Here is a 12,360-nt window from a genome sequence, read left to right on the forward strand (position 1 = left end):
ACATACCAAAGTAATCGAAAAGATTTGTAAAAGAAAGAAATTTGCTACAGCCAGTGTGCATGGTGGCACACACCTTCAACCCTAGCACTCTGGGGGCAGAGGCAGGCACATCTAAAAGAAGTGAAGTGAGGAGATGCAACACCTGCTTCAGGCTGGAGCTCTAACTCAGTCACAGCTGTTACCCAGGCTGGATAAGACTATAAGTTCTGCAATGAAGAAGAATGTTTGCCTCTTAGTCATTTGTTTACTTGCATGTATGATAGGTAAAATGGTTGTGTTTTCATCTTACTCTTTATTTGCTTGCATAATAGGTAAAGAAACTTCTCAATAAAGTGGTACTCCGAGAATCGTGCTTTTATCGGAAATTAACAGACACCTCGAAGGATGAGGAGAGCCGAGAAGAGTCAGAGGCCCTGCAGGAAGACATGCTAGGTTTGAGTGTGGGACCATTTGGGCTTTTGTGGTTTCATTTGTTTTACTTTTGCCTTTAATTTGTTTTCAGGTCAGGTTTGTCCACAGAGCCTGTGATGGACTTGAACTTAGGAGAACTTAGGATTCTCCTGCCTTAGCCTCCTGAGTACTGAAATTAAAGGCATATACTATACACTGGCCACATCTTGCTTTTTTGTTTGTGTTTTGTAACTGTATTATTTATAAGTGGCTAAAAATTTTTTTTTATATTCTAGGAAACAGATTATTACTTCCAACACCCACAGTAAAACAGGAATCAAAAGATGGAGAGGAAAATGTAGGGCTTATTGTGTACAATGGTGCAATGGTGGATGTCGGGAGTCTCTTACAAAAACTGGAAAAGAGTGAAAAAGTAAGAGCTGAGGTGGAACAGAAGCTCCAGTTACTAGAGGAGAGAACAGGTGAGGCTGCTGGTGGTGTGCGCGGACTCCAAAGGACTGGGGCAGAATGTGTGTGCACAAATAGGGCACCGCCTTGGGGTGGGGGTGGGGGGGCTGGGGTTAGAGTCCCAGGCTGCTGTTGTGCTAGCCTCCCTGGACGCCCCTGACTTCATGTTTCATTCTGTTGCTAGTTATAAACCTGCTTAGCTTTACATATAAACCTTCACTTATGTGTTCTGAGACAGGTTTTCACTGTGTGCTACAGTTGTAGACTTAAAATGAAGACTGAGCCTTTTTGATCTTTTCTAACCTCTTTTAGTACAACATAGATTTTACCATTTTCTGCTTTCTCTAAATAGTCACAAAAATGGAACCCTGATCTGGCATTCAGGAAACAAAGGAAGGTGGCTTTCTGTGATTTTGAGAAGCTTAGTCTACATAGCGAATCCCAGACCAGCCAGACAGCAAGCATACAGTGAGACCTTGTCAGTCACAGAACAAAACTAAAGGAAGCCCGAAGTTGGAAGTAGCACTGTCTGAATCTCTGAACAGTTTGCTTCTTTTTTCTTTCTCTTTTAAAACAAGGCCTCACTTCGTAGCCTAGCTGGTCATGGAACTCACTATGTAGCCCAGGTTGGTCTCGAAATCACAGCAGCCCTTCCTTCTCAGCCTCAGAAGGACTTGATATTACAGGTGTGTGCCAGCATACCTGGCACTTTATAACTAGTTCAAATAATTTAACTTTTATAAATATTCAACAGATTCTTGGGGATTGTGGGAGGTTGCTTGTTACAGTATTGGAGACTGAATTGGGGCCTCATGCAATTTAGGTGACTTGCTGTTGTTGGGCTATATTCCAAAGTCTTTGTATTTTGGCTTTGAGGCATGGCAGAAGTAAGGTTGTCCACACTGAGCCTGGACTCATCCAGGCAGGTGGCACACATATGACCTTCTTGCTTTAACCTACTGAATAGCCAAATTACAGCCATTGTGTCCACTGCTTTTGCTTTTTATAGTTGAATTTTTATTTTTTATTATGGGGGTGGGGGGCACATACACCATGGCATACCTGTAGAGGTCAGAGGACAAATTATGAGAGTGGTTTTCTCAAACAGATGAAGATGGAAAAACTATATTAAACTTGGAGAATTCTAACAAAAGCCTCTCTGGTGAACTTCGAGAGGTCAAAAAAGACCTCGGTCAATTACAAGAAAACCTGAAGGTTTCAGAAAACATGAATTTGCAATTTGAAAACCAGTTGAATAAAACACTGAGAAACTTATCGACAGTTATGGATGATATCCACACTGTCTTGAAAAAGGTGAGAGTATTTATTTGTTCTGTGTTTTCATGGTTTATTTAAACTTTAAAGCCTATTTCTTGTATTTTTAATATAATTTAGTGTTATGGTCTTTATTGATTTTCTAGAAACAAATAGTTATAATTTTCCTAGCATTTAAGTCTTTCAGAAACTATTCAAAAGTAATTCCCAAAGTGAAAAGTATATACAATATGCAAATGAATTATGTATATATATTTATTAGACCAAATATTTGGCTAGATTTATTGCCTAGTGGCCAAGCCCTAGGTTAATTGTCCCAAACCACGAAAGTTCAAGAAAAATTGGACAGCAACATATTAAAATTAATTTATTGATATTTACCATTCAGTCACTGAGTATTATTTCAGAGTAATGAGAAACTAATTAAAGTGTACTTTGTTTCTATTTTATAGGATAACATAAAGAATGAAGACAGAGATCAGAAATCTAAGGAGAATGGTTCGAGTGTATGATACAATGCCTTTGGTGATGAGGAGTGGTGTTAAATAATGTACTATATAAAAATCATGATACAGGAATGTTTGAAGGCAATGCATGTTTGATTTTAGTAGTATAAACATATATGTTAGTTCAAGTGATGTATAAAGTTTTATGAATGTGAGTCTGCTTTTGAAAATTGCCTGTAATTTCTAGCATTCAAATTATTAAATACTGAGTGAAGAATTTTGCATTGCAAAATCTTTTAGGATGAACTTTGTTATAGTTTTAACCCCAATAAAGTTCATCAGTTTAATTGACAATAACATGTAATTACTAAATGTCTTTTATTGAAATATCTAGAAAACTTGCTTTTATTTATAGAACTGTTGTTAGTTTTATAGTTCTTTTTTTAGTCTCAGAATATATCATAAAATAGCATGCTCCTTAATATTTGCAACTTTTTTTTTGAACTAATATTTTCAGTGTTTAAATGTACTTGTTAAGAAGTCTGACTGGGCTTGGTGGCACATTCCATTAATCCCAAGATTTTGAGTTGGAGCCCAGGCTGAACTACATAACGAGATCTAGTCTCAGAAACAATGCAATTAATCCAAAAGGTCCTGTAGGTGAAACCCTACAATTAAGAAAGTGATAGGGAGCTAGCATTGTGCTTAGAGTTTAGAGTAATAGTCTTGATGGTACTGTTACTGCACTCAGTAAATTGTTTTACTTGCCCTGAATACTTCTATTTTAATTTTGAGAAGTTTAAAAAAAAAAGCAGTGAACATCAAATGTACAGTTTAGTAACAAGTTAGTAGATTGTCAGTATGATTGATGCCTTAAGTTAAGTCATTAATTAAAAATATTTTTTTAATTAACCTGTGTAGTTCCTTCAGAATCTTGGTGGATGTTTTAAGACTTAAAAAGATAGGAAATATGATTTACTGTAAATCAGTGGTTTTCAGTTGGGTAAATTGACTCTTCAGAGCACGTTGATAATGAAAAGTTTTAAGGTATTCTCTTGAATGGATGCTGCACACATCTAGTTGGTAGAGGCTGAGCAAGTTACTTAGTGTCCTGTGCTTTTGTAGACAGCCCCAACAAGGACTTATTCAGGCCCATAGCCAGTAGTGCACATCAGGAGAAATACTACAAAGGAGGAAGAGGGTAGGTAGATTTTGTATATCAAGTTATACTGATAAATGCAAACTTTGCCAGGTGTGGTAACACTCGTCTTTGATCCCAACTCTTGGGAGCCAGAGGCAGTCAGCTCTCTTGTGAGTTCAAGGCCAACCTGGTCTACATAGCAGTTACCAGAAGAGCCTGAGCTATGTTTAGACCGAGTCTTTTTAAAAAAAAAAAAAAAAAAAAAAAAAAAAAAAAAAACTGGCAGTGGTGCTGCACGCCTTTAATCCCAGCACTTGGGAGGAAGAGGCAGACGGATTTCTGAGTTTGAGGCCAGCCTGGTTTACAGAGTTCCAGGACATCGAGGGCTACACAGAGAAACCCTGTCTTGAAAACCCAAAAAAAAAAAAACCCCAAAACAACTAAATTTGTTCAAGGTAATTACAGTTTTCTACTTAAAAACTAGAAGAATGCTTTACTGTCATAAAAAGATGTTTGTATTTTGTTTAGATTTTGCTAGAATAATGGTCAGATATTCACTGTAGATGACTATGATTATTTAAAGTGCCATGTTCACATTTATCTAAACTAAACAGATAATATCGTGGCTCCCAGAAGGGATGCCTTAAAGGACCTCAAACTTTTTAAACCACTTTTTATTTTAAAATGATGTTTCTTCTTGTTTTCTCAGGGGCGGGGGGTGTTATTTGTTTAATTTATATTTTACATGTATAGATGATTTGTCTGCATGTATATCTCTATAACACATAGCATATTCATGGTGCCTACAAAGGCCAGAAGTGAGTATTGGATTCCCTGGAACTAAAGTTACAGGTGGTTAGTTAGGAGCTGCTATGTGGGTGCTGGGAATTGAACCCTTCTCTGGAGATCCTGCACCACTTCTCTGAGTGTCCCATCCCACCAGTCCAACGTCCCCCAACCCACCTATCCTCCCCAACCCCCGCCACCTAAAAAATCTCTTTCTCTCCCCTCCAACTTCCCAGTTTCTCTATGTATCCTTGGCTGTCATGGAATACTGTGTAGACCAGCCTGACCCTGAATTTACAGAAATCTGCTTGCCTCTGCCTCTATTTTTATGTTAAGGACTATAATTATACAGTAAAGTATGTATTTTATATTGTGCTGTTAGGTTTTGTTTTGAGACAGTCTTCTATAGGCCAAGTGTAGTAGTTTATGCCCGTAATCTCATTTCCCGGGAGGTGGAAGCCAGAAATTAGAAATTCAGGGCAGCTCTGGGCAAATAAGACCCTGTTTCAAAAACAAAAGGACATTAATCTCCTTAAAAAAAATTTCAGGATGGACTTTGAAGAGACTCTAGAAGGCTTAGATGCTTGTTGCCACAGCTGACACCCTGACTGGGAGGCCTGGGAAAGGACTTGGTAGTTAAAAGTGCTGGCTAGTCTTAGAAATGACCGGGTTTAATTTCCAGCACCCATGGTACCTAAGAGCCATCTGTAACTCCAGTGGACTCTCTGGCCTCCTTAGGCACTATCTACACATAGTGCAAAATACACTCATGTAAGTAAAATACCCACACAAAAGTAGAAATCTCAAAAGAAGAGGTGGATACTTGAGAGGTGGCTCAGCAGCTAAGAGCGCATGCTGTTCTGGCAGAGAACCTGGGTGCCCTTCCCTGCGCCCACATCGTGGCTTACAACCACCCATGACTCAGGTCCAGGGGCTCTGGTGCCCTCTTCTATTGTGGTAAAACACTATGACCAAAGCAGCTCAGAAGGGTTCATTTGGACCTGACAGTTCTAGAGGGTAAGAGTCCATCAACATCATGGCTGGGAAATATGGCCATGGGCAGGCATGGCGGCAGGAGCCACTGAGAGCTCACAGCCTGAATTGCAAGCAGGAGACAGGGCCCTCAGGGAGGGTTCCAGTCCTTTGAAACTGCAAAGCCACACCGGCTGGTGTCCAAGTATTCAAATGCCTGAAATTTATGGGGACATCTCATTCAAACTACTGTGTTATTTCCCTTATTTTATAGAAAACCCACAGTTGGGTGAGGAGAGGTATGGGGGCAGGCTTCTCAATATAACCAGACATAAATATAGTACCTCACATCTGTAATGCCTCTGTTCTGAAGGCTGAGGTAGAGAGTGTCACCAAGTTCAAGAGCAGCCTGGGTTAGAGACTGGAAGTGATAGTTTTGAGAAGGCTGGCCCTTCATTAGCATGTATGTGTGGCAGCAGGGCAAGTGCTTTAGCACTGGAGTTTGAATGCAGTCTAAGAACAAACATCTATTTTGTTGTTTTGATGGTCTCTGTCTTACATAATGGAGGGGTGGTGTTGGAGATTAAACTCTTAGATGTGCTTGCACAAGCCCGTGTTTTCAGGCTGAGGCAAGGAGGACTGAGAGTTCCCGGCAGCCTGGACTATAGCTAGAGGCCTTCCCTTCCCCCCCCCCTCCCCAACCCTTGAGGGGAAAAAGTCATAAGAAGGGCATTTAGACATGTAGATACACCTCTATTTTTATTCCTCTGGAAAATTTGGTGATATTCAGCATGCTTTTTGATAAGAACCTGGTTTGATAGGAATCAGTACCTGTTCTGGATCTACTTGGCATTAGAAATGACAGAGAAATGGTGGTAGTAGTGGCTGTCTTTAATTCCAGCATTGGGGGGGTGGAGGGGAGTAGAGGCAGGTGGACCTCTGAGTTCGTGGCCAGCCTGGTCTACATAGGGAGTTCCAGGACAGCCAAGGCTACACAAAGAAAAACAAAAACAGACAACAAAAATGACAGTGCCAGGCATAGTGACATGTGCCTTGTAATCCCAGCATATAGGAAACTGACCAGAAGACTAGGAATTCAAGGCCAATCTGGGTTACCCAAAATCCTGTCTCAAAAAAAAAAAAAAGAGAGAGAAGACTTGGCAAGGTGGGTCAGAGGTAAGGGCTATTCACTGAGCCTGACCACGTCCAGCCCAGCATGGTGAAGAGAACCTGTTGGCATGAACACCAGCACACACACCAAATACATTGTTTCAGAACAGCTAACATTGATTTATGAGTGTGTATTCATAGGCTAGGATTGTTGTCCAGTATGTATAAACTCAATACGCTGAGAGGCACTCTGGATGCCTCTGGCCGAGGGCACAGGAGTGAAGGCCTAGGCTAAATCCCGAGCATCCAAAGCAAGAGCCTTCCTCATCCATCATCCCCTGCGTAGCCAAGACCTGCAGTCTCTGTCGTAGACGAGAGTGTGTGGCACTGGGAGTGAAACTGACAACTGGCAGAACAGGAAGGAGCCCATGACTTCAGATAAAGAAACCACTTGATAACTCTTTATGTAAAGGCTTTGGATCAGACCTACTGAGTGCTTGAAGTCTGCCCCATTGTGCTCAGCTCCACCCTTCTGTGTTATTGATAATAGAATATTTCAAACTCTAGCACCTAAATCAGTAGAGACGATTTTCTCTTTCCTTTTCTTTTCTTTTCTTTCTTTCTTTCTTTCTTTCTTTCTTTCCTTCTTTCTTTGTTTCTTTCTTTCTTTCTTTCTTTCTTTCTTTCTTTCTTTCTTTCCTTTCTTTCTTTTTTTTTTTTTTTTTTTGGTTTTTTGAGACAGGGTTTCTCTGTGTAGCCCTGGCTGTCCTGGAACTCACTCTGTAGACCAGGCTGACCTCAAACTCAGAAATCCACCTGCCTCTGCCTCCCAGAGTGCTAGGATTACAGGTGTGTGCCGCCACCGCCCAGCAGTAGAGGCTATTTTTAAAGTTTTTATATATTCATGTCCCGCGCTACCGTCTCACCAGCAAGAACGACGCGGCACACTTAGGATCCTTCTGTAGAAAGCTTTAATGCATCTTGAGAGGGAGAGCATAAGCTTACAGGGCGGAGACCCCAAGGGAGCGCGAACCCAAGTCTTATATAGGCAGGTCCTCCCGCCTTGGACGTGGCGTACCCTGGTTGGCTGCGGCTCATCACCCCACATGACGCCACGAGGTAGGCAGAGACTCAGTGGTGGGAAATTCCGCTCGGGCATGCGCACTCGGCCTGTTTATGGCTCAGCAAGAACAAGATGTAGGCGCCATCTTGTAATGGAGGTCATAGGAGCGTTCGGGCGGCTCCCGACATATTCATGTGTGTGTACGGGTGTTTTGCCTGCTTGACCATCTGTGTACCACATGTGTACCTGGTCCCCACAGGGCCCAGAAGAGCTGTTGGATCCTCTGGAACTGTAGCTAGACATTTGTAAGCTGCCTTGTAGGCGCAGGGAACCGAACCTGGATTTTCTAAGAGGATACACATACATTTTAAGAAACAGGTTAAGAGCACTGTCTGTCCTAGAGGACCCAGGTTCAGTTCCCAGCACCCACATGGTAGCTCAAGACCGCAGTCAAATCACTAATGTACATAAACTAAAAGTAATTTTTTTTAAGAAAAGTATCTTAGCTGGGCATGGTGGCATACACCTTCCATCCCAGCAGCTGGGAGGCAGAGGCAGGCTGCTGACTGCTTGACAATTTAAGTTCAGTGACCAGCCAAAGCCGCATGTCAAGACCCTGCCTCCCAAGTAAGCTATTTACTTTTCAAGGCCCCCCCCCTTATTTTTTAAATTTATTATATTTATATGAGTACACTGTAGCTGTCAGACACCAGAAGAGGACATCGGATCCCAGTTCGGATGGTTGTGAGCCACCATGTGGTTCCTGGGATTTGAACTCAGGACCTCTGGAAGAGCAGCCAGTGCTCTTAACCACTGAACCATTTCTCCAGCCCCTTAAGCCCTCCTTACTCTCTTTAAAATACATGTTCTCTCTGGGAGGGGGGATCCAGGAAAGGGAAACTCACTTGAAATGTAAATAAAGAATATATATATCAAATAAAAAAGAAAAGAAAAGAAGCTTTTTATTAGCCGTGCGGTGGTGGTGCCCACCTGTAATCCCAGCACTTGGGAGGCAGAGGCAGGCAGATTTCTGAGTTCGAGGCCAGCCTGGTCTACAGAGTGAGATCCAGGACAGCCAGGGCTACACAGAGAAACCCTGTCTCGAAAAAACCAAAAAAAAAAAAAAAAAAAAAGCCATTTAATAAAATGTTATTCTGACTACAATAAAAAAAAAAGTTCTCTTTTTTTCATTAATTGTTATACATACATACGTTCTTAAATAAACGCAACCCGCTCAATCTGTATAATATTACTTATATGTATGTTTTTAGGACTGGCCATTTGAATATGAATATATATATATACACACACACACAAATTCTAACATGACCTTACTTGTCATGGGATACTATTTCAAGGGTAATACATTATTGGTTTCTCTGCAATCTGGAAACATGAATGATCATGAACCTTTAACCCCACCACTCAGGAGACAAAGGCAGGTGAATCTCTGAGTTGGAGGCCAGCCTGGTCTACAGAGTGACTTTTCCAGGACAGCCAGGGCTACATAGAGAAACCCTGTCTTGAAACCAAGCTCCCACAACCTTCCGAAAAACAGAACATCACGAGCCATGTAAACATTCACGGACCATGTAAACGTTCTTTGTATCATGTTTATTTTTATTCTATTCATGCTGAGCAATGTTTATAAGGACAGATTCCCTTTGTGTTCCAATATAACTTAAAGTAGTCTGTTCAGTTTACCGTCCTTTGGTGTTTCTTTCGATTTCCACTAATTCTGAAAAAAAAAAAAAGAATGCTTTCAAGGAATTATAATTCACCACACTGTTCAGGTCTTTCTTACCTGAAGCATGAAGTGAGATAGGGCTGAATTTAGCCTTTTCTCTGCTCTTTCCTCTTTATTTTTCCAGATTGTTTTAAAAATGATCTTCAGATACATTTCTTTGTGGACACCAGATAAATGGCACTCACATCACCTCATGTCTGTATACTGTACGTGTAGTCCTTTGTTGAGCCTGGCTTTCCCTCCCGTCATCAGATCTTGTGTCTGTAAACACTAGCTGTTGTTGGCCTTTCTGTCTCATCAGGAAAAGAGAATCAGCGTCTAGCATGTAAGATTAATATTTAATGGACATTCCTTTTGTTTCTTGGATGGATAGAACAACTGTAAGCCAGGCTGCATACACACATACAATAAAACAACAAACCACCCCTTGTTTCTGGTTATAACATAAATATTTAATTAAAGGAAAACCTACTTTGAACCATCCTTTCTTACAGGAGACAAAAACTCATAGCCCAAGCCTCTCCTGGGCCATTTACCTCAGCCATCTGTTATTTATCCTGAGGCTTTCTACTAGTTTCAGTTCAATATTCATTCGCTTGCCTGACATCAACTGTTTGTAGATGAGTGTTTCATCATGGAGTTGTAGTTTCTGAGCAAGAACCAGCCGACCAGTCACTTAGCTTGAATTTGTGATACCATGAACTTCCTCCCTGAGAACACTAGCCTCTCCCTCAGCAATGGACGGACTTCTGTCCTAAGGCTTGCTTAGCTTTAGTGTCAGTTGCCTGGGACCCCGAGTGTCATCAGATAATTACTCTCAGTGCAATTTCAGCAGTGTACCATTTCAGTCTGCTTATTAACAAGTAGTTGTAGACAGGGTCTCTGTAGCCAAAGTTGACCTCAAGCTTGACCTCTGGCCTTTAATTCTTGAATGCTGAGATTATAGTGTGTAACGCTGAAGGGCTGGAGAAATGGCCCAGCTGTGAAGAGCAGTGGGCTTTGGTTCCAGAGAATCAGGTTTCATTCCCAGCACCCACATGGACACACACAACCTTCTTCAACTCCAGCTCCCGGGAATCAGATGCCGTTGTTTGCCCAACTGAACACCAAGCATGCTTGTAGTGCAAAGGCATGCAAACACCTACACATGGAGGATTTGAAAAGGGATCGAGGGCGCTAGGACTGGTTCCCTGGTTAAGCTTTGAGCACTTGTTTCTCTTGCAAAGGACCAGGGTTGAACTTGGTAGCACCCACATTGATGGCCTGCATATGGTGTACATACATACATACATGCAGGCAAAATGCTCATATCCAGAAAATCTTTGAAAAAAGTGTGCTAGAGACCAAACGGGTCCCTGGGCATCTAAAATAGCACTAAAGTGCTGCATCACTGACACTTTTTTTTTTCTTGTTTGTTCCAGACAAGGTGTCTATGTAGCCATAATAGGCCTCGTACTTCCGATGTTGGCTATTCTCAGACTCACAGAGATGCTGCCTCTGCCTCTCAGTGGCCACGCCCGGCCCTTTGTTTTTTAAGATTTATTATATGTAAGTACACTGTAGCTTGTTTTTGCTCTTTTGAGACAGGGTTGAGGGTGACCTAAAAAACCTGATCATCCTGCCTCCATCTCTCAAATACCAGAATTAAAGATCTACCACCATGACTTTAATACACCAGTTCTTGTTCCCGGGATAGGCTCTATCTGCTTGGATAGGATTAAACTTTATAAAGGTAGCCATCGGGGCTGGAGGGGCTCAGTGGTTAAGAGCGCCAGCTGCTCTCCCGAAGGTCCTGAGTTCAAATCCCAGCAAACACATGGTGGCTCCAACCATCCGTAACAAGATCTGACTCCCTCTTCTGGGGTCTCTGAAGACAGTGACAGTGTACTAACATATAATAAATAAATAGTCTACAGAGTAAGTTCCAGGACAGCCAGGGCTACACAGAGAAACCCTGCCTGGAAAAACCAAAATAATAAATAAATCTTTTTAAAAAAAAAAAGGTAGCCATCATTTTCTTGGATGCCCTTACCTGAGCTGATTAAGTCAGAGGTGCATTTCTACAATTAGACAGACAGACAGACACAGCAGTTGCTGTTAATGTTCCCATAAGACAGTGGTGCATAAACTGTCACTGTCCCGATAAGGGATAGGAAACTAACAAAGATTCGGTGTATGGGGTTCAGTGGATGTAGACTTAGGTGAGTAACTTGGCATGCTAAGTTAGCTCCTCCTTCTAACCCTCCTTCTCCCACTTCTGTATTTTCTTTGTAGGTAGGTACTGAACCAAGACCGTGCATGTGCTAGGCAGCTGTGGTTTAGCAATGCTTGTGTTGAGGCTAGAAGCACTGTGGAAAGCATAGTTGGGTGGGTCAACACCAGCGGTCCTTTTGTTGTGAACTGTTCCTAGCTAAAAATGCTTCCCATAGCCGGGCAGTGGTGGCGCATGCCTTTAATCCCAGCACTTAGGAGGCAGAGGCAGGCGGATTTCTGAGTTCGAGGCCAGCCTGGTCTACCGAGTGAGTTCCAGGACAGCCAGGGCTATACAGAGAAACCCTGTCTCAAAAAAAAAAAAAAAGTCTCATATGCAAAGGGACTTGTTCGGGACAAACTTTTTATGTGAATGACTCTCAGCAAATATACATTATTCCCAAACGATGCAATACAGGTTCAGGAAAAGATTCTCATACTTTTTGCTAAATAGCCCTCAAAAGCCAAACCCAAATTAGTTTCTCTTCTACACAGTGGCAAGCCAGCTATGCTGGGGATATAGAGGTACCGCTCACAGTAAAGGCAGAGTTTAGCACACTCAAAGTCTTAAATTCAGCCCTCACTACCACAAAGAGAAAAACAGCAGAGGGCTAGGGCGGTGGCTCAGTGGTTAAGAGCATTTGCTGTTCTTCCAGAGGTCCTGAGTTCAGTTCCCAGTGCCTATGTCAGCTTGGTTCATGACAGTTTGTGA

At 41.9% G+C, this 12,360-nt stretch overlaps 1 protein-coding gene across 4 annotated transcripts in view; it reads left to right on the forward strand.

Moving 5' to 3' along the window:
* The window catches only part of Ccar1 (cell division cycle and apoptosis regulator 1), a 44,587-nt gene extending 41,096 nt beyond the window's left edge, over positions 1 to 3,491 (forward strand). For all 4 annotated transcript variants that reach the window (XM_052164633.1, XM_052164637.1, XM_052164636.1 and 1 more), the window contains 4 exons: positions 312 to 432; positions 687 to 872; positions 1,967 to 2,172; positions 2,586 to 3,491. In XM_052164633.1, coding sequence (XP_052020593.1) covers positions 312 to 432; positions 687 to 872; positions 1,967 to 2,172; positions 2,586 to 2,645 — 573 coding nt within the window. In that variant the 3' untranslated portion in view covers positions 2,646 to 3,491. The remainder of the gene's footprint in view (positions 1 to 311; positions 433 to 686; positions 873 to 1,966; positions 2,173 to 2,585) is intronic.
* The last annotated feature ends 8,869 nt before the right edge of the window (positions 3,492 to 12,360 follow it).

Source organism: Apodemus sylvaticus, chromosome 19 (assembly GCF_947179515.1).
Source record: "Apodemus sylvaticus chromosome 19, mApoSyl1.1, whole genome shotgun sequence".
Classification (NCBI taxonomy): domain Eukaryota; kingdom Metazoa; phylum Chordata; class Mammalia; order Rodentia; family Muridae; genus Apodemus; species Apodemus sylvaticus.